The sequence below is a fragment of the Panulirus ornatus genome, chromosome 32 (genome assembly GCF_036320965.1).
Source record: "Panulirus ornatus isolate Po-2019 chromosome 32, ASM3632096v1, whole genome shotgun sequence".
In the NCBI taxonomy this organism is placed as follows: domain Eukaryota; kingdom Metazoa; phylum Arthropoda; class Malacostraca; order Decapoda; family Palinuridae; genus Panulirus; species Panulirus ornatus.
This window is the reverse complement of record NC_092255.1, coordinates 158,284-182,174: the sequence shown is the minus strand read 5'-3', so window position 1 is coordinate 182,174 and position 23,891 is coordinate 158,284. Positions and strand designations below refer to the sequence as shown.

Here is a 23,891-nt window from a genome sequence, read left to right as displayed (position 1 = left end):
GACATTGCCTCCGTCCGCAGCGAGCAGCAGCTGTAACAACAAGGGACCTACAGCCACGCCCGCGGCACTCCTCCATCCCTACCGCCTCTCCAGAAGCCTCCTGCTTCCCTATCACTATTCAGCAGCCGCCGCACACCTCAGCAACCACAGTACGGGCAACAGCCCACCTCCCACAGGGGCTCTTCGTTAACTTGACACCCTTTCACTTCCCCCCCCGTGTTCCTGCTTCATCTGACGCCTACCATGACCAGCATCACAGGACCCCTGCCATGCCTGACTCGTATGATATTCGACTACTTTACTTCTTCTTCGACAAAATCTTGCACCTCCAATAGCCCACTGCCCTCTGCTACCTCACCTTGTTTATCTTATGTAATACAGCATTATTGTTGTCGTTGTTGTTGTTGTTGTGTTGTTTCACGTGTTTCCGTGCCCCCTCCCCCAGTTTTGCCTCTCCAACACCCCAAACATAGTACTCGCTAAAGTCTCATTGACTTCCCCCCATGCGGAAACAGACTGTATTTAGCGTAGTATCATCAGTTCCTGATTCATGTAGAGTATGGAGGAGCTTCGTCAATTCAGGGTTGTTTATCCGAAGGGCAGTATTCCCACGTGTTATAATGATTTCAGAACCCTTGCGTCCAACAGATCCAGTGGGAGAAAAGGATAGTTCTAAGTGCATTTTATGGAAAACAAAAAGATGTACACAAATTTTAAGCTTTGTTTTACCTTATTTATATTATTATAAAGATGAAAATATAAATGGAAGTGGCTGACGAAAGCTTGATTGAAATAAAATGGATAAATATGGACAACTAGTGTTTGAGCACCCACCTAGTGGTGGAATAATACCGAGAAAATTAGAAAACATAACAAAGAAGTAGAAAAGCAAAAACCTTTGAAAATTGGTATGAAAAAGGTGTTATTACTTTGACCAACATAACACAAAAACTATCAACTGTAAGGACATGATACTGGATGTAGCCATTCTCCAGACCACTGGTTTCTCACTGACAGACGAAATTCCCGCGATTTGTACACCATTTATTATTCATATGATATTCATCCCTCACACTATCACTGTCTATGGGTCTACTGGACTCGAATACCATAAAACACAATGGAGAAGTAGAAGCACAAAGTGACACACCCGCCCTCGGAGATGTCTGAACAACAAGTGAAGGTAGAGGGACCCACGTGGAACATATGAACTTCAAGAAACGTCGGGTCTGACAGGCACAGGATAGTGTTTTTAAAGTTAATGCTAAGGACATCATCACGATCGTCTGCTTGATCAACAGATGCTAGGTTAGTAACATACATTGCACTCTTTCAGGTGAAGATAAAGAGGCTCCACACCTTGAAAACTCTTGCCCTAAATAGGAATAGTACAGTGTGTTACGCTCAGACTCACACTTTGACACTCTCGAGCGTTCGGAGATTATAAAACATCTGCACAACATACAGTTTCTTAACGCTCAGGGAACCCTCTCTGACTTTCTGCAGACATGGCAATGGTCTAGCCTCACTGCATGAAAAAGATGTCCTCACTAGCTGGCTCAAGCATGAAATTATCTTGTGGCCTGACACTGCATATATATATCAGCTTATCGTTTGCCTCGCTCACCTTGTGGTGTTGCCGATAAGCTGCATACGACAAAACCTCGACACAATTAGGTACTAGTAAGTAAAAGCATAACCACAGAGGTAAAATGACGTTACTTAGACCCCTGAAAAAGATGGAAATCAAACTAATTCGTAATATAAATGACAACTACGGTAACACTGTTTCACTCCGACTATCCTCAGTATATGTGATAACACTTATTCTCTTAGTAAACAATCATTACAAAGAGAATTGGATCCTTCAGAAAGTCCGATCCTACATCACATCCGGAGTATGCTGTATAGTGCTTACGTGACACAGGGGTCTTGTGCAGGACAACCTGGATCATAAATTGTAACTGAGTGTCGGCTGAAGTGGAATGTTGCAACGGATGGGTGTCTGCCTCCGTGTATTGCTAACTCAGAAACACTTATGTTCCCAAGACATGGCTGCTATACGGTCGTATGGTTTAGATCTTTGAATAACGCATTCACAGACCACCTGGGGTCGAGTTTGCATAGGTTCGAATCCTAGACTCAGCTGGTCCGTACTTAACTCATATGCTTTTAATTTCAGAACAAACATTAAGTCAAAATCATAAGTTTGAATTGAACACACCGTGTTAAATGCAGTTCGTGTGGCAGAACGGCATTTTCTTTAACTGAAAATGTCCTGGGGACAGAAAAGGCATTCGGATGCCATATATAGTTACCAGAAACAATGTTTCAAGTTGGTAAAACTTAAGAGCTTGCTTTTCCTTATGGTCTAAGGAAACACCCATCGTGAAAGGTGAAAGAAACCGGTCAATGGCACGTCTGAAAGATCTATCAAGTTTCGGATAATTAAAAGAAGAGCGTTCCAGGGGCTCGAACAGGGCTAAACGACTCCATCACAGAGCATTTCCTAGAATAAGTGATCAGCCAAAGATTAGCGTGAATGAGGCATGAAGTAAGCTGGAGTGAGTTAGGTTACACATTGAAATAAAGCAGGATTGCATTAGCATAACCAACCTTTTCACCCGGTAGAGCTACATCGTATTGATGTATGTGTGACAAGTCGATCAGCTCGTCCCCAGCGTCAGGATAATGTAAGGTTCACATGATATCCATAGCGTGGGAGGACATGGTACATGCCGGCCTGCTTCGCAGATCAATTCGGCTCGGCAAGTGTGCTGTGTCCCCGTCTGACGAGGGATGATCACGCAATGCCCAGAACCATCCCAGGTTTGTCCCTACATTGTGATAACGGGATGATGATGAGGGATCCCAGGATAGATGTTTGAATGGTCGGGGATAACGTGCACCCGTGGGTCAGGAGAGGAAATCGCTTACCCATGATGGAGACTTGGAATATGAGAGGGTTTAACAGGAAACTGTGACATTTGTACACTTCTTCACAAAGACAAAGAACGTGTAGGTAAGCCAAGAATCTGCTATGAATACATGTCCACGTGAAAGACACATAGAGGGGCTGAAACCAGGAGAAGCACAGAGACTTGAGCAGGGCTGGATGGGGATGGAATATAAAGTGGAACATCAAGAAATGATGCAGACTCGTAAATAATCAGAGAAGTAACGGGAAGATAAGATCCTCCAACGATATTAATGATCAAGGAATTGCTCCCAAACGCAGAAAAAAAAAAAAGATAGGCGTACACAGCTGACCACTTTGAAGAACTGTATCATAAACAAAACGAAGTGAATCATGTAAGTGTCTTTAACAGAACCAGGAAAAGAAATGCATGTAAAGGATTTGAAAATCTCACAACATGTCAAGTGAAACATGCGACACATAGGTACGATAATTAACATATAAGGAAATAAATATTAGCAGGTGTGTTGATCCCACACTAGCATTATACCCTGTATGATACCACACTTGCTCATGTAGCAGCGTCTCGATGTTCGTGTAACTAAAGAGCTGATTATTAAGAGTGGTTTCCAAATACTTGTTTCGTTCCGTACTAAGATGAAAAAAGAGAGACCTCGGGAAACACTATAAATGCTGGAGTTTCTCTTATAGTCAAATTTTTCATAAACTGAAGGAAAAGCGTGAAAGGAAAGAGGTGAAGAAAGAAAGAGGAGAGAGAGAGAGAGAGAGAGAGAGAGAGAGAGAGAGAGAGAGAGAGAGAGAGAGAGAGAGAGAGAGAGAGAGAGAGAGAGAGAGGCTGTTCGACCCTTCAACCGAGATGTTGTCGGAATTTGACAAAAATCCTGTCTCACTACTTTACTCCCACCACTCATCTCAGCTGGTGAATCACCAGCAACAGCAAGTGACATCATTGGGAAGAACTTGTTACCTTGAGAGAATCAAGCCATACCATGGCAGCCAAAGCATGAGAGCTAGCAATATCGAGACCTGCTGCACTATGACGTTGCTGTAGAGGAAAAGGGAGAAACAGATAAACAGATGATATAGTTACACACGAGCATGAAGTATAGACAATAATATGAGAATCTAGGCTGGATTTGCTATCTACTAGAAAACAATCAGTGTTCTTACAATAACATTCTATTTCTTGACACAAAATCACATTGCAAAACGAAAGTTACCATAATCTGTCAGCAATTTGGTGTTCAGCATCTCAGGTAATGGGAGCAGGGAGTGCTATGTGATGTCGTGGGGTGGAGAGCCTGTTGCCAGTTCTACACTTGGTCCATCCACTAATTTACGATTACCTCATGCAGTCTGCCTGGATGAAAGGCTCCAGTGTTACACTCTTGTTGCCCCGGTGTGTGTGTGTGGGACAACGCTCTCATTCTTGTTGGAGGAGTTGCTATGATGCTCGCTCCTCGTCTTCACCTGTGACCTAATGATAGTTTCTCATACGGTCTTGATGGGGTTGAAGTCGCTTATTCTCTTTTTTTTTTTCAACCATTACAGAAACTTATACATATGTATCATCACCTTTGAGGATTCTTCCTTCGTATATTAGTACGGACTGACACAAGGGTTAAGAAATCATTCATTCTAACAGTCAGCTCCCGAGCTGCTCAAGTTACTCATATTATCAGATGAGCGAGTGAGGCATAATGTGAGGTAACAATACACGAGGAGGCGACTGTACATGATGAAAACAAAGATGAAGTTATCATACACGATAAATGCAGCGAACAACAAGACTACCTGAGGAAACAAGATAACTCAGGTGTAATCAAGATAAAATGAGTAAGGCTACAATTATTGCACCACAAATAACGTAAAACATCAAAAATGATTAAGTTTCAGGTAAAACTTCCAGACCAAGAATGATTAAACGTACAAAAATGGTACTGAACAGTGATTTGAAATCATTTCATGAACTCCAAGGGAAGAAATGCAGTGTTGGTGAGTAAAAATTAAATGAAAGAAAACTCAGAACAAAATACAGATATAATTTTTCTACCGAAGTAATAGAATGAATAGGATGTAGCAAGCGCAATCAAGGGTAATACAAGAGTCTAACGTTGCATTCTGGACTGGAGCAGCATGGCTACTTCATATACTCGTGGTGTTCCAAGTAACTGAATGACGTTAACCGTAAGACTTGAGGACTACATGAGGCCAATCACACAGGGTCACCCAAGCTGCATAGAAGCGTCATGGGGGAGGGCGATGATCAGTGACGTCATGGCTTTACACACGTCATGGGGGAGGACGATGATCGGTGAAGTCATGAGACATGGAGGCAGATCCTTCCTCCAGCGAGGCTCCGCCCACAAGCAGGCGATTACGGCGAAGACGGACGAAGCTGACAAACGCCTCTTCAAACGGCGAGATCGTCGACGTTCTCCAAGCAGACAGAACAAACTGCCACACACCACGGTGGACGTATGACACTGACGTCACATTGGTCTCTGGTGTGTATCGACGCAACTTATTTAAAGGTTTCGAGACGGACAGCACGAAGCCACACCAGGTGGTACAGAGTCAAGGCGGTCCCACGGCACTGGGTTGAGCTGCCCGTTCGCTGTAGTCGGTCAGCAGACGAGCGCGTGGTGGTGTGGTGGTGTGGTGGTGGCGGGGTAGTGTGTGTGTGTGGAGCACTGGAGGCGGCCGTAGGCCACACAGGAAACAGTTCAACACATCCTGGTCTATACTCACACCGATGGTGAGGCTTGGGGTCGGTCGTACTCTAGGCTGGTGACTGGCGGGCAGGCAGCGTTAGATGCATTAGAAACTAGTAAATCACGACAGTACGCTGAGGTGGGAGGTGGCCATGAATACGTACATTTAGGGCGGCGACCAACAGACACTCCCGAAACCATAAAATCTTATACTGATGCATTAACACTGATGCAGGAGTTAGTTGGTGCGTGGCGTCACACTCTACACTCAGCTACGGGAGCACTGGAATAGTGATGTGCAAAAGTACATTACACAAGCGAGAGACCCACGTCACTGCCACTAAACTCTGAAGGGTTCACGAAGATCGTAGATGTTGCGAGCCGACGGAAGATTACTGTAATCACCTAGAGATTATGAGTGTCACTTTATATATCAAGTAAAATGTTTCACGAATCGTCATTATGAAGCAACATAGTGCCAAAGACTTTGCTAGTTATGTGCTTTAGTAAAGAAACAGATTTTTTACATTGATGAAAGTTATTTTTTTTTTTTATGTTAGCTGAAACAGCACAGGCAACTGAGGCCCTAATCAAGGCCATCCCATAAACGTTATGTATATACCCTAGCATGAGCCAGGTACTCAGTTTCCGACCAAACCTAAGGTTGGATGAACAGCTGGATTGACTATGGACCCACTGCCGCAACTCGGAGGATTCGAGCCCATGTGTTCGACCCTGGATAGTCTACAGATTGATCAGGTGACCTTCTTCTGACACGTCCTTAGACCCACACACTGACTAACCGTTGACTGACTGCCCGCACTGGACCCAAGGTGTGGCTGCTACGTGGTGACACGACTCAAATCATCACGGATGATTTCAGAAGCAATCTTAAGTGATGCTATGACGTACAATCGCCTGTACTCACACAGTGGCTGGCGAGTTTTGTGACACTTGGCAGAAATATTGTTGTTGATATCGTGGTGTATTGAGATGAATGGACGAAAGCGACCTCTGTATAGCGTCAGAGACAAGTGATAAGAAAGCATTCCTCCTTCAGCTGAGAATGACAATATTTCCTGTATGGCTACAAATTACATTCTGATTACCAAATATGACGTCATGGATTACTGTCTGATTACAGTAGGTAGTGTTGGTGTTGGTGGTGAGGGGGCGTGACACGCAAGGGAGACCTCTGGCTGGAGGGTAGGGAGGTCCCTGTGCTGGGAACAGAGGAGGGGACGGCTCACCAGTAAGTGGAGGCTGGCTGTCCAACCGTCACACTAACGTTATAATACGCAAATGTTCTTGTTTGATTAAGATCGTAAAATACAGTGTGTTCTCTCTAATCTGCTGTCTGCTGCTGGTGCTGGTGGTTGCGACATTGTATGACGCAAGGAGCCTGCGTCTTGGTAATGGAGGGAAGAAGGTTCCCTGCCTGGGTGTAAGTGAGTGGACGATGCACCAATTTCTGGGGGCATCATTACCACCATAGTACAGTCATGATAAGCCAACAATGGTCAGCAATTTGTGTTTGGTGGTATTTCCCATTTGGTGATGTTAACATTCAAATTAACAAATATGATGCTGCCGCCTTCCTGCTATGTTCTGTGTCAAAATTCATACACCTGTTGTTAACATTGGATCCAGCCTTGAGCTTAATGAAATGATCCCTTGGAGTTTACAATATAAAATGATGTCGTCTGTGCCGTTTCATGGATAGAAAATGTTATTCATATGTGTTAATCAAATGCCACAACGACATGGTACATGATTTTTTGTTGTTTACATGATAGAGTAATCGTAGTGAAAGTGATATTTGCTAAAACGATATAGTTTAAGAAGTGGCAGGAGGGGGACTGCCCGCACAGTGGACTTTGACCCACAATCCATTAGACACTGTTAGAGTCTAAGTTGAAGGAGTAATCTTAAGCTTAATTTGAGTGTGAATTCTGAGCTAAACTTCAAGGCAACCTGATATGACACATATCCCGGAGCCTGGTTAAGTATCACTTGACATCCAAGGCAACATGAACGAACTCAAATAAAAGTTTCAAAAGTTACAGATATGTTCCAGCTCAGTTTTCTCCTTAATCTTAGTCTTCAGACCATGATAGCCCCTACCGCTATACCTGTCCCCGAGCATCATGGAGGAGTAAGTAGTACAGAATCTAGAAAAGGTGTGGCCCAGAATATGTAGTTATTGACGAGGTGGTGGGAATGTGTAACTGTTGATGTGATGGTGACGAAACGGAAGAAGGAAAGCCAAAGGAGAGAGAAGGTACAGGAGTGCGTGTCCTCATCACGACCCAGAGATATGTATTTCAATTTGGTTCCCAGACACATGTTTTAGTGGCATTTGAATTCTGAGCCTAAGTATCTGCAGGACGAGATTCACACACTTATACCTGATGGTTATCATATTTCATTGCTTAAACTTTTGAAGAACAGGAAAAGCTTATTGTAATGACTATCGACGAAGCAGTTCGTTTTACAGGCAAGATATACAGATTGAAATTTCAGCAATTATGTCATGTTACTTGCGCGATGTATTCACTAACGTCAAAACATGTCCCCAAATGCTACTGCAATAATACTGGCAATAGTCATATTTTTTATTGCCCTTATCCAGTTATCCAATGCTTCAGCGAGGCAGCGCCAGGAAACAGCCGAAGGCTGGCCCCACCACACATATACACACATATATATATATGTATACATAAACGCCCATACACGCACATATACATACATATGCATATCAACATATACACATATACGAACACATACACAAACATATACATATATACGCATGTACAAATGCATACTTGCTTGCCTCCATCCATTCCCAACGCCACGCCGCCCCACAGGAAACAGCATCACTACCCCCTGTTTCCGCGGGTTAATGCCGGAAAAAAACAGACAAAAAGGCCACATTCGTTCACACTCAATCTCTAGCTGTCATGTGAAATGCACCGAAACCACAGTTCCCTATCCGTATTTAGGCCACACAGACCTTTCCATAGGTTACTCCAGACGTTTCAAATGCCATGGTTCAGTCCATTGACAGCACATCGATCCCGGTATACGACATCGTTCTAATTCACGCTATTCCTTGCACGCCTCTCACCCTCCTGTATATTCAGGCCCTGATAGCTCAATGTCTTTTTCACTCCATCCTTCCACCTCAAATCTGGTCTCCCGCTTCTCCTTGTTCCTTCCACCTCTGACACATATATCTTCTTTGTCAATCTTTCCTCACTCATTCTCTCCATATGTCCAAACCATTTCAACGCACCTTCTTCTGCTCTTTCAACCATACTCTTTTATTTCCTCACATCTGTCTTACTCTTTCATTACTTACTCGATCAAACCACCTCACACCACATACTGTCCTCAAACATTTCATTTCCAACACGTCCACCCTATTCCTTCAAGCATACCCATTTTTGCTCTCCTTCCATACATTCTTCATCGCTCCCAGAACCTTAGCCCCCTCTCCCACCCTGTGACTCATTTCCGTTTCCATGGATCCATCCGCTGTTGAGTCTACTCCCAGATACCTAAAACACTTCACTTCCCCCAGTTTTTCTCCGTTCAAACTTACATCCCAATTTGCTTGTCCCTCAACCCTACTGAACCCTATAACCTTACTCTTAATCATATTTACTCTCAACTTTTTCCTTTGATACACTTTTCCAAACTCAGTCAACAGCTTATGCGGTTTCTTACTTGAATCAGCCACTAGAGCTGTATCATCGGCGAAGAACAACTGACTCACTTTCCAGGCCCTCTCATCCCCAAAAGACTGCATGCATACTCGCCCCTCATTCATAACCTGAGCCAGGTATCCATTTTATCGACTAACTCCTAGGGGTATATGAACAGCTGGGTTGACTGTGAACTGACTGCCGCAACCAGAATTTGAACCCATGCGCTCGATTCTGGGCGGCCCATGAATGCGTCACAGTCAGGAATGGTAAGCGATACGCCAATAGAATAGAGTATTCGCGGTATGATTACTGTATAACGCATGTATCAAGTGACAGAACCATGGGGGGACCACTGTAAATAAAGTTAATGCACTCGGAGTGATAATTCACATTGATTTAGTCTAACCCAAACACCAGTTTAAGCTTTAACTACATTAAATCATCTTGAACTGTTAGATGCTTAACAAGCAAGTCCCGGACGCAGAAATAGATTGATTTTTCCCGTCAGTAACATTCAGTAAACTATTTTTGCTTTACGGAATTTACATTGGTGGCGTAAGCAGCCTCATAACCTCATCAAACACATGCCTGGTCTATCATCCAGGAACGTTAGTATCTTCACCGTTTGCCCAGAATACCACAGTGTAACCTGCCACTCCACTGTCCCAGTCACATCAGTCAGAAACCAACAAGCTTTATTTTCCTTGTCATCCTATCACTTCCCTCCCACCCAGCACCTCCTTACTAGCCTTGTCGCCATCTTACTGGTTAGGGAACTAGTGTATGTTTCTGTTGGCTGCCTCCACCCACACAAGAATGCGTTTCGTAAAAGATTTTCTGAGGCTCCTCACTCCTGCCGTGTCCAGTTAGTTGTCTCGCAAATGTACGTTTACACCTCGCAGTGCTAGTATGCATCAGGAGACGTGACAACAGTAGATACTGATATCAAATAATGCACAATACGTGGCATGAACCCTTCATGATAACATGCTACCTTTATGGTCAACACAAAACAATAACATCACCGATTGAAGCTATCACTCCCATTCTCTCTCTCTCTCTCTCTCTCTCTCTCTCTCTCTCTCTCTCTCTCTCTCTCTCTCTCTCTCTCTCTCTCTCTCTCTCTCTCTCTCTCGGTGTGGATACTACAGTAGCGTAGCAGCAGAGGCTGAAAAAAAAAGTTCGGAAGTGACGCCTCGCCACTCAAGATCTTTGACCTACAAGAATGATTAATAAGAAGAGAGCAAACGAGTTAATCATAATGCCGTACAGAGAACAATGCATCAAATGGAGTGAGAGTTCATTGGGATACTGACATGCTGCTGAAGATGACCTTGAAGGGTGAGCCGCTGCTGCAGGCGATGCCGTAACCCTGAGGAAGGAAGGTCTCACGAGCGAAGTAGAATTTTTCTCGTCCTCTCTGAGTGGCCTTCAGTCTGGAGTTGAGCTCAGCGTTGATCAACACATACTTATGTTTCAGGATCTGCCAAAAACAAAAGATGACGTTAACACGAGCCGAAGTCATTATAGGTGCTAACAGATTGTATATGGTAATGATTCACTTATCGTATCTTAAATGAATTCAATTATATTCGTCAACCTGTATGAGGGGTCCAGATGCACCATGAGCATAAAACAACACAAAATCCTTCTCGCCTGATTTCAAAGCAAATAGAACCAATAACATCAAAAGCGCCACACACATAAAAGCACTAGAAATCTAGTGTGTGTGTCTTTTACCTCCGTATGGCACAGGTAGCCACACGCCGTGCCCAAGGTTTGAAGCCGACCCGTGGTTTATATACTTTTTTCTGTCCATCAATATATAAGATATATTGTTAGTTGTTGTTTGCTGATTAAACAACACTGGAGGCAAATTCGATTGAGAAACTGTATAAGTTGCTGGCTGAATTAGGAACAGTGCGTGAAAGGAAAAAATTAAGAGCCAAAGTGAATGATGGTGCTTTTTGACAAACATACATACACAGACATATACATATATACAGATGTACATATTCATGCTCGCTGCCTTCATCCAATTTTGTCGCCACCCCGTCACACATGAGATAGCATCACCCCCTTCCCCCCTCTCCAGCGAGGTAGCGCTAGGAATAGACAACAAAGGGCACATTCGTTTACACTCTGTCTCTAGCTGTCATGTGTAATGCACCGAAACCACAGCTCCCTTTCCACATCCAGGCCCCACAAATCTTTCAATGGTTTATCCCAGACGCTTCACATGGTCTGGTTCAGTCCATTGCTAGCACGTCGACCCCGGTATACCACATCGTTCCAATTCACTCTCTTCCTTGCACGCCTTGCACCCTCTTGTATGGTCAGACCTCGATCACTCACAATCTTTTTCACTTCATCCCTCCACCTCCAATTTGGTTTCCCGCTTCTCTTTGTACCCTCCATCTCTGACACATACATCCTCTTCGTCAATCTTTCCTCGCTCATTCTCTCCATATGTCCAAACCATTTCAACACACCTCTTCTGCTCTCTCAGCCACACTCTCCTTTTATTTCCACACACATCTCTCTTACCCTTTCATTACTTACTCGATCAAACCACCTCACACCATATATTGTCCTCAAACATTTCATTTCCAACACATCCACCCTCCTTCACACAACCCTATCTATAGCCCATGCCTCGCAATCATATAACATTGTTGGAATCACTATTCCTTAAAACATACCCATTTTTGCTCTCTCAGATAACGTTCTCGCCGACACATCCTTCGTCGTTCCCAGAACCTTCGCCCCCTACCCCATCCTATGACTCAATTTCGCTTTCATGATTCCACCCACCGCTAACTCCACTCCCAGATATCTAAAACACTTCACTTCCTCTAATTTTTCTCCATTCAAACTTACCTCCCAATTGACTTGTCCCTCAACCCTACTGAACCTTATTACCTTGCTCTTATTCACATTTACTCTCAACTTTCTCCTTTCACACTCATTCAATAACCTCTGCAGTTTCTCACATGATTCAAACACTAGAGCTGTATCATCGGCGAACAACAACTGACTCACTTCCCAGGCTCTTTCACCTCCAACAGACTGCATATTCGCCCCTGTCTCCAAAACTCTTGCACTTACCTCCCTAACCACCCCATCCATAAAAAGATTAAACAACCTTTGGCACATCACACATCCCTGCCGTAAACCTTCATTCACTGGGAACGAATCACTATCCTCTTTTCCTACTCGTACACAAGCCTTACATCCTTGTTAAAAACTTTTCACTGCTTCGAGCAACTTACCTCCCACACTATATACTCTTAAAACCTTTCACAAAGCATCTCTATCAACCCTATCATATACCTTCTCCAGATCCATGAGTGCTACATACAAATCCATCGTTTTTGTAAGTATTTTTCACATACATTCTTCAAAGCAAGCACCTGATCCACACATCATCTACCACTTCTGAAACCATATATATATATATATATATATATATATATATATATATATATATTTTTTTTTTTTTTTTTTTTTTTTTTTTTTTTTTTTATACTTTGTCGCTGTCTCCCGCGTTTGCGAGGTAGCGCAAGGAAACAGACGAAAGAAATGGCCCAACCCCCCCCCCATACACATGTACATACACACGTCCACACACGCAAATATACATACCTACACATATATATATATATATATATATATATATATATATATATATATATATATATATATTCTTTTCTTTTTCTTTTAAACTATTCGCCATTTCCCGCGTTAGCGAGGTAGCGTTAGGAACAGAGGACTGGGCCTTTTTTGGAATATCCTCACCTGGCCCCCTCTGTTCCTTCATTTGGAAAATTAAAAAAAAAACGAGAGGGGAGGATTTCCAGCCCCCCCCGCTTTCATATATTTATATATATATATATATATATATATATATATATATATATATATATATATATATATAATTATATATATATATATATATATATATATATATATATATATATATATATATATATATATATATATATATATATATATATATATATATATATATATATATATATATATATGATTATATATATATATATATATATATATATATATATATATATATATATATATATATATATATATATATGCATATACATATATTTTTTTCTTTTTTTGCTTTGTCGCTGTCTCCCGCGTTTGCGAGGTAGCGCAAGGAAACAAACGAAAGAAATAGCCCAACCCACCCCCATACACATGTATATACATACACGTCCACACACGCAAATATACATACCCATACATCTCAATGTACACACATATATATATATATATACACACATAGACACATACATATATACACATGCACACAATTCACACTGTCTGCCTTTATTCATTCCCATCGCCACCTCGCCACACATGGAATACCATCCCCCTCCCCCTCATGTGTGCGAGGTAGCGCTAGGAAAAGACAACAAAGGCCCCATTCGTTCACACTCAATCTCTAGTTGTCATGCAATAATGCCCGAAACCACAGCTCCCTTTCCACATCCAGGCCCCACAGAATTTTCCATGGTTTACCCCAGACGCTTCACATGCCCTGATTCAATCCATTGACAGCACGTCGACCCCGGTATACCACATCGATCCAATTCACTCTATTCCTTGCCCGCCTTTCACCCTCATGAATGTTCAGGCCCCGATCACTCAAAATCTTGTTCACTCCATCTTTCCACCTCCAATTTGGTCTCCCACTTCTCCTCGTTCCCTCCACCTCCGACACATATATCCTCTTGGTCAATCTTTCCTCATTCTCTTCATGTGCCCAAACCATTTCAAAACACCCTCTTCTGCTCTCTCAACTACGCTTTTCTTATTTCCACACATCTCTCTTACCCTTACATTACTTACTCGATCAAACCACCTCACACCACACATTGTCCTCAAACATCTCATTTCCAGCACATCCATCCTCCTGCGCACAACTCTATCCATAGCCCACGCCTCGCAACCATACAACATTGTTGGAACCACTATTCCTTCAATATATATATATTCAGGGTTCTCAATGACTTTGAAAAGGACGTCTTTTCTGGCAGGTCCAAATTTCCACAGGTTTCCTCATACCCTTGTTTAGTTATTATTAACCCCTCGTCCTGCACGGCTTGGCTATGATTAGGGTCCCATACATCACAGTAAACATAAGAAGAGCTAGAAATCAGTTCTACTTCATAAACAGAATATTTCGTTTTAAGAGATGGCACATGTGGTTGCGATAAGCGCTTTTCCGAAAGCCACTTGTATTACAGAGCAGCTAAGCTTGATTTCATCAGTTTTCTGAGAGATCTTTAGAAGCACATCAGAGGAAATGAAACAGTGTTTATCTTTTATCTATAACATATAATATTGTGACTAAAGACAAATTACCATACAAACCTTGTGTTTCCTGGAACCTAGAATTCATATGGGGGTAAGATGATCTTGATTAGTGTGTGTGTGTGTGTGTGTGTGTGTGTGTGTGTGTGTGTGTGTGTGTGTGTGTGTGTGTGTGTGTGTGTGCGCGCGCGCGCACGCGCGCGTGTGTGTGTGTGTGTGTGTGATATCTGTTTGCTATTACTATTTGTGTTATGGGGAGAGAGTTTCTTAACCCTGGATATATGTAGACTGTCTTTACTCCTCCGTGTGTAACTACGCGCACATACACAACACCGTTGGAAGTATGTAGACGACTGCACCTTCCGCCTCACAATCAACACCATCGCTCCTGATCTCAGTTCCCCTCAGCACATCGTCATCAACTTTCAGTAGTGGACTGAGGTCAGCGACGTACCCATCACTCACACCAAGACTGTGATGACACACATCACCCTGAGTGCAGACAACATCCTGCCCCCATACATCACACTAGACCCTGACCTCCTCATGATAGTCTGAGACATCCGACCTCTGGGTATCAGTATAGATGACGATTTCAACTGGAGGAGTCATGTCTGCAGTGCCATCCGATCTTCCTCATACTGTCTCTACCGGAGATTACCGGGCGTGTCGTCATCTGAGGTCAGGAATGTCTATACCATCTTCATTCCACCTAATCTCACCTGCACCACCTCAGCCTGGTCTTCCTGCCTCACAACTACACAGAGGGACCAGCTGGAAAGAGTGCAGAAGAGAGCTTATACAGAATCATCATCGGTCCGTCTTACATCAATTATCAAGACTCTTATTTTGCTGAACCTCTCCACCCTCGCCGACCAGTGCCGGCAGCTAACAAGGCAGTGTCGCAGTAAACACACCGTTGACATAACGCACAGCCTAACTAAAACAACCTGAACTGTTTACTTACTTAGCTATGCACTCTATCATGGACTGCTCACAAGGTTCACAATGGTAGGTTTAGGACTATTCTCATACTGTCTGTACGAACTCTGGTTAGTGCAAGTCGATTGTGGTGACTGACGCTGGTCTGTTGGGGGTGGAGCGTTCGATGACAGGGATGTGTCTGCAGATTATTGCTAAACTGCCGTGTGAGCTGCCTGTGTTGTTAGGAGAGGGTGGAATGGTTCAGCAATGTGAGGTGCCTTTTGGTCGGTGATGTAAGATGGGTTTGTGTGCACGTGTGTTACAGGAAGAATTTTACTCTCAAGCTATCCCGTCTATTAACCATGTATATGTGTACCTTGTCTTTACTCCTGTGTACTTATGGGTAAACACATTCCAATTCAAGTCAATTGTGTGTGTGTGTGTGTGTGTGTGTGTGTGTGTGTGTGTGTGTGTGTGTGTGTGTGTGTGTGTGTGGTGGGAGCCCCTGACTATTGGTCACACTACTGCCTCACCATCTCGAAGCCAGCATCTGTGGAAGGTACGAAGCTCTTGTCTCGGTCCTCGTGGTTAAAAAGCTGCCACACATCTCGGTAGATTCCACTTTTCGCCCTCTGTAAAATGTCTTTTCATATCACAGTTGTAGTTATGAACAAAGGTGATAAATGCAGAAAAAGAAATGCAAGATTTTCTACACGACAATTCAATTTACACAAAATTGAAAACAAATCCTTTAAAGACTATTAACAGTAATTTCGCTGAATAAGTGAAACATTTGGTCAAAGGTAATGAAGACTAGATAAAACGACTGTTTACAGTGTCTCCTTCACACAAAATCAACAACCCAACACGACCATTTATAAGAGGTGATTTTCTTCGTTATTGTCGCTTTTGCGGCTAATTCATTGTGCTTACAGTATTGCCCATCCTGTGGGCAGTGGCGCAAAAGAGGATACAGAGTGAACAAAAGGCCCAAAGACTAGGCTTTAATGATTGAAGGACATTATGGGTTACATAGTGAAAAAAGTATTAACATGGTCAGGGGAAGACAATGAATGATTTGGCATTTTACGTGGTAAGTGAAGTTTACGGCAGCAGAACAACAGTTATTGGATTACGTGTGAAGATAAATAAGAAAAAACTAATTAAAATAAACAAATTTGTAACGTTTTTTAAGCATCCGAGGTAGAATATTGTTATAGATGAAATGTTTGCACAAATCTTGTGATGTCTGGCAAGTCTTATCTCTAAACTCATTGATTTACCAAGAGTCAAGTAATGTTTCAAGGTTTGAGACTTGATTTATTGGAAACGTTTACGTTTGGTCTGTTCGCTATCAACAGAAGACGCAAACTCCCATTACTATCTATTGCCCAGCATAAGTCAGGCGACAACAACATTGACAAGCGTAATAATCCTGTTGGTGGAACTATATATATATATATATATATATATATATATATATATATATATATATATATATATATATATATATATATATATATATATAGTGAGTGAGTGCTCAAATTACAGAGGTATAAGTCTGTTGAGTATTCCTGGTAAATCATATGGAAGGATATTGATTGAGAGGGTGAAGGCATGTACAGAGCATCAGATTGGGGAAGAGCAGTGTGGTTTCAGAAGTGGTAGAGGATGTGTGGATCAGGTGTTTGCTTTGAAGAATGTATGTGAGAAATACTTAGAAAAGCAAATGGATTTGTATGTAGCATTTATGGATCTGGAGAAGGCATATGATAGAGTTGATAGAGATGCTCTGTGGAAGGTATTAAGAATATATGGTGTGGGAGGCAAGTCGTTAGAAGCAGTGAAAAGTTTTTATCGAGGATGTAAGGCATGTGTACGTGTAGGAAGAGAGGAAAGTGATTGGTTCTCAGTGAATGTAGGTTTGCGGCAGGGGTGTGTGATGTCTCCATGGTTGTTTAATTTGTTTATGGATGGGGTGGTTAGGGAGGTGAATGCAAGAGTTTTGGAAAGAGGGGCAAGTATGAAGTCTGTTGGGGATGAGAGAGCTTGGGAAGTGAGTCAGTTGTTGTTCGCTGATGATACAGCGCTGGTGGCTGATTCATGTGAGAAACTGCAGAAGCTGGTGACTGAGTTTGGTAAAGTGTGTGAAAGAAGAAAGTTAAGAGTAAATGTGAATAAGAGCAAGGTTATTAGGTACAGTAGGGTTGAGGGTCAAGTCAATTGGGAGGTGAGTTTGAATGGAGAAAAACTGGAGGAAGTGAAGTGTTTTAGATATCTGGGAGTGGATCTGGCAGCGGATGGAACCATGGAAGCGGAAGTGGATCATAGGGTAGGGGAGGGGGCGAAAATTCTGGGAGCCTTGAAGAATGTGTGGAAGTCGAGAACATTATCTCGGAAAGCAAAAATGGGTATGTTTGAAGGAATAGTGGTTCCAACAATGTTGTATGGTTGCGAGGCGTGGGCTATGGATAGAGTTGTGCGCAGGAGGATGGATGTGCTGGAAATGAGATGTTTGAGGACAATGTGTGGTGTGAGGTGGTTTGATTGAGTAAGTAACGTAAGGGTAAGAGAGATGTGTGGAAATAAAAAGAGCGTGGTTGAGAGAGCAGAAGAGGGTGTTTTGAAATGGTTCGGGCACATGGAGAGAATGAGTGAGGAAAGATTGACCAAGAGGATATATGTGTCGGAGGTGGAGGGAACGAGGAGAAGAGGGAGACCAAATTGGAGGTGGAAAGATGGAGTGAAAAAGATTTTGTGTGATCGGGGCCTGAACATGCAGGAGGGTGAAAGGAGGGCAAGGAATAGAGTGAATTGGAGCGATGTGGTATACCGGGGTTGACGTGCTGTCAGTGGATTGAATCAAGGCATGTGAAGCGTCTGGGGTAAACCATGGAAAGCTGTGTAGGTATGTATATTTGCGTGTGTGGACGTATGTATATACATGTGTATGGGGGTGGGTTGGGTCATTTCTTTCGTCTGTTTCCTTGCGCTACCTCGCAAACGCGGGAGACAGCGACAAAGCAAAAAAAAAAAAAGATATATATATATATATATATATATATATATATATATATATATATATATATATATATATATATATATATATACGAACAAAGTGCATATGAACGCGCACCTTCATAAAACATACAAGCCGCGATCAAAGCCTCGCGGTAGCGCTCCCGCCTATTGCACAGGGGTCCCGGGATTGATCCTGGCTGTTGGAGGTTTGTATGTTCTATGAAGGTGCGCGTTCATATGCACTTTGTTCGTATTTATCTATCGCCGCGTTGTACAGGTAGGTTTGGTAAAATGCTATCTGCTGGCTATGTGCGCCTGTTGGGAAATGATCGGTGTAGACCCCGTTGCTCACCAACGTGAGACTAAGGGTACTCGAGTATATAGTATTCGAATAGTTATTTCTCTATTAGGGGCGATCATAGCCTAGCGGTAGCGCTCCCGCCTGTCGCACAGGTGTCCCAGGTTCGATCCAGGCTGTTGAAGGTTTGTATGATATATATATATATATATATATATATTTCTTTATCTATATTTATCACACTTTGTCGCTGTCTCCCGCGTTAGCGAGGTAGCGCAAAGAAGCAGACGAAAGAATGGCCCAACCCACCCACATACTCATGTATATACATACACGTCCACACACAGCACATATACATACCTATACATCTCAAAGTATACATATATATATACACACACACAGACATATACATATATACACATGTACATAATTCATACTGTCTGCCCTGATTCATACTCGTCGCCATCCCGCCACACATGAAATGACAACCCCCTCCCTCCGCATGTGCACGAGGTAGCGCTAGGAAAAGACAACAAAGGCACATTCGTTCACACTCAGTCTCTAGCTGTCATGTATAATGCACCGAAACCACAGCTCCCTTTCCACATCCAGGCCCCACAAAACTTTTCATGGTTTACCCCAAACGCTTCACATGCCCTGGCTCAATCCATTGACAGCACGTCGGTATACCACATCGTTCCAATTCACTCTATTCCTTGCACGCCTTTCACTCTCCTGCATGTTCTGGCCCCGATCACTCAAAATCTTTTTTTACTCCATCTTTCTACCTCCAATTTGGCTTCCCACTTCTCCTCGTTCCCTCTTTGTCAACCTTTCCACACTCATTCTCTCCATGTGCCCAAACCATTTCAAAACACCCTCTTCTGCTCTCTCAACCACACTTTTTTTACCCCCACACATCTCTCTAACTCTTTCATTACTTACTCGATCAAACCACCTCACACCACATATTGTCCTCAAACATCTCATTTCCAGCACATCCACCCTCCTCTGCACAACTTTATCTATAGCCCACGCCTCGCAACTATATAACATTGTTGGAACAACTACTCCTTCAAACATACCCATTTTTGCTTTCCAAGATAACGTTCTCGACTTCCACACATTTTTTCAACGCTCCCAGAACTTTTGCTTCCTTCCCCACCCTTTGATTCCGCTTCCAAAGTTCATTCCACTGCCAAATCCACTTCCAAATATCTAAAACACCACTTCCTCCAGTTTTTTCTCCATTCAAACTTACCTCCCAATTGACTTGTCCCTCAACCCTTGTCCCTCAACCCAACAACCTTACTCTTATTCACATTTGCTCTCAGCTTTCTTCTTTCCCACACTTTACCAGACTCCGTCACCAGCTTCTGCAGTTTCTCACCCGAATCAGCCACCAGCGCTGTATCATCAGCGAACAACAACTGACTCACTTCCCAAGCTCTCTCATCCAGAACAGACTGTATACTTGCCCTTCTTTCCAAAATCTTACATTCACCTCCCGAACAACCCCATCCATAAACAAATTAAAAAACCATGTAGACATCACGCATCCCTGCCGCAAACCAACATTCACTGAGAATGAATCACTTTCCTCATCTTCCTCGATAAAAACTTTGCTTCTAACAACTTGCCTCCCACACCATATATCCTTAATACCTTCCACAGAGCATCTCTATCGACTCTATCATATGCCTTCTCCAGATCCATAAATGCTGCATATAAATCCATTTGCTTTTCCAAGTATTTCTCACATACATTCTTGTATGTGAGAAATACTTGTGTTTCTTAAGTTGTGGATCATTATAGTAGGTGTGATATCTGCATGGGTTAGGCTGTGTTCATTGGTCTCCTAATTTATCTTGGTGGTTCTGAGTATTACTAGATAGTTTCCATTAGTGTCATAATGAAACTCCTCCACAGTTCTAGCCTGGTAGAACTCATACCAGGCGGTCATATGAGAAATAAATTCCGACGCTGATCATCAGGGATTTTGAGCCGTTCTCGTTTGAACTCTCCTCCAGTGAGGATGGTGTGAGAAATGTTACTACTGGTTTGCCTGGGCTGAGGATCACAACAATGGTAGAATATGTAGTATGCGAGATGTTGAACCTTACACACAGATCAAGGATCCCACCATGGACACGAGTTGGCCCTAGGTCCCCCACCAGCTGTACAAGAGTTTACATGAGAAAGACAGACAACAGGAGGCCTGATTGGGTCACGACTGTGTTGTCAGGTGAAATGATAAAAAAAAAAAGAAAAGGGAGTTAACTTGACAAGAAAATGTTATACCGCTCTACAGTTTTTTGAGCCATCACCGACTTCCCGCTGTTGCACATTAGCCTTCTACTGTCCCCGTTACCGCTGTCGTTTATACAGTTTATTTCTGGCATTTTTCTCAGAATGTAACTGAATTTATGAAATGTTTGTCTAAACGATTTTTGAAGGTATTTATAGTCTTAGTATTCACCATGTATGACGGTAACTTATTCCAGCGTATTCATCAGTGTTAACAGCTGCTGTCCATTCGGACTGGTATAGTTGGAATTACCAATTCATTTGTGCCTCTCGTTAAAATCCCTTACTATCAAAGCTGTTTCCGATTGAATACATTCTGACAGGTCTGCTATATTAAGCATGCCTGCTGGTGTTGATAGATTTTTGATGTTTACTGTGGAGTTGCCTGCATAGACCCTGATACCATGGTACTGCATTCCACGGCCTTCATTTCAGACTTGTTAACGCTACTGGGGACATGAGCTACGGTTTTTTTGACGTACATGAGACATGAGCAACATGATCTCAGATCACACCTACTAAAGAAGGGCAGTTTTGATGGTCGTGAGCCAGTAGGTATTTTCCATTCTTGTAGGCACACCACACCCGTGGGTTCTGTGGTAACTCCATGATGATGGTCAGGTAACCTCTTCTTGTGGGAGGCAAAGTTCCAAATCAAGACTGTAAGAACAGTATTGTCGGCCATCTTGCTTTTTTGGTTCAGGTACACTCGAGTTTATCGACACAAAAATGGCTGGTTATGGTGGCAGTCCAGGGTACACTCCTGAGGTGATCAATACATAAATGAAAGTTTCTGTAACAATACAGAACGCAGTCTCTTTTACCCTCGTTATTATCATCGTTGACAAAATCATTCACTCGCTCGCCCTTAAGGTTACGGGGACAAGTACAATTGTATAGAGATACACACTCTTTACTGGGGAGCGAGGATGGATCAGGTGGCACATGTGGTGACGAGACCTGGGAGGGAGAACGAGGGACGCTTTCTTCCTCACGAACCCTTACACAATGTGTCCTCCAGTGCCTCAGGTTGGTGGTAGTAGTGGCTCTCCTGAAGTTGAAGAAATCCCATAAGATTATCCTTAAGTTGGTGGATCGCCTCTGCAACCCATCCATTTGTTCAGTTAGGTTTGTTACACATAAACTCTCAAAGTGGCTTGTGGCTTTGTTGAACCCACCAGTTGGCACATTACCCCCAGTCAAGCATAAGAATGAACGAGGATTTCGTCTACAAATGACATAACATACATGTAAACTACAGCTATCAAGTAGCAAGTTTTGACGTGAAGCCACACTCCGAACTACTAATGTTTCAGCGGATGACTTGTTGGCGTTATTTTGTCTGAAAAACTCTGTAAACACATCTTTCTCTTGTGTTTGGCTACTGATCATCGAACTAATAAAGCTTTGCATGAAGGACTGCAAGTCTGTGTTCAGTCGTAAGTCCTACCTGCACAGATCCAGCATGGTGATGGGAGATCCCTCTTCTACCATGTTATCTTTATTTGGATTTCTGTTTCCCAGAGTCATACCCACATACGTCAAGTGGTTTCGTTGTGTAGATGATGTTATTATGCGTAGGGAACAATAATGGAGACATCAGCGATTTTCTCCTTAGACTCAATAGCCTGGTCACTTTGAAATCTTTTACCTATGAAGATGAAAATGGTGGTAGCTTGCCTTTCTTATAGATGCCATCCATGGTGCATAGACACATGAGCCACTCCAAATTCAGCATTTTTAGTTAAATAGAAAATGTTTACTCATCTCGTGACCTGAAAAATCGCCTTTCAGGTCACAGGATGTCCCGGGGGAGGGATCCTCTTTCCTCAACAATTACGTAACTGGACATGATGACAGAGTCCTGGCTCATTACATGACCTCGTTGCGTATAAGTAATGCCAGTTACACTTAATAGGGATACAGAAGAAGATGTAAACTCGCTTTCAAATCTTAACTGTGAGAATATGTTTCCAGGATTCTTGAGTACGAAGCATCGCTCCAGCTCAAAATCTATAAGAAAAACAAGGATGATGGTATGATTGACTTATGTTTGTTGGGATAAACTCATTAGTTTGTTCAAGGTTTTGCCCATCCTTGTCACATACATGGGTGTTGCTGATACACACATACACACACACACACACACACACACACACACACACACACACATACACACACACACACACACACACACATAGACAGACAAAGAAACACATATATGCACGCTCTCTCTCTCTCTCTCTCTCTCTCTCTCTCTCTCTCTCTCTCTCTCTCTCTCTCTCTCTCTCTCTCTCTCTCTCTCTCTCCGTAACACACAGAGAGTAGCCATACACCACACACTACTCTCCGGTGTAGTGGTTAACGTCGCTGACCATGATTCACGTGCGAGTCCTGGGTTCGAATCCTGGTCGCAGCAGTCGGCCCACAACCAATCTAGTTGTTCATTATCCCCTTCAGGCCGGTTTATAGTTGGCTGATTGAATTACACTGTGTGTGTGTGTGTGTGTGTGTGTGTGTGTGCATATAAGAATAAAGAAACTGTACATCATACACATAGTTGAACGAGAAACATCAAGGTTGCCCTACAATTTGCTGGTATAAAGTAAAAAGGCTGTTCCACTGGTCAACAAACTAAT

At 42.8% G+C, this 23,891-nt stretch overlaps 1 protein-coding gene across 1 annotated transcript in view; it reads right to left on the bottom strand.

The window, feature by feature from the left end:
• Positions 1 to 23,891, bottom strand: part of LOC139759280 (glutamate receptor ionotropic, delta-2-like) — a 47,140-nt gene that overhangs the window by 22,483 nt on the left and 766 nt on the right. Inside the window, exons 2-3 of the mRNA XM_071681423.1 lie at positions 16,160 to 16,258; positions 10,679 to 10,845 (exon numbers count right to left, since the gene is read on the bottom strand). Coding sequence (XP_071537524.1) covers positions 10,679 to 10,845; positions 16,160 to 16,258 — 266 coding nt within the window. The remainder of the gene's footprint in view (positions 1 to 10,678; positions 10,846 to 16,159; positions 16,259 to 23,891) is intronic.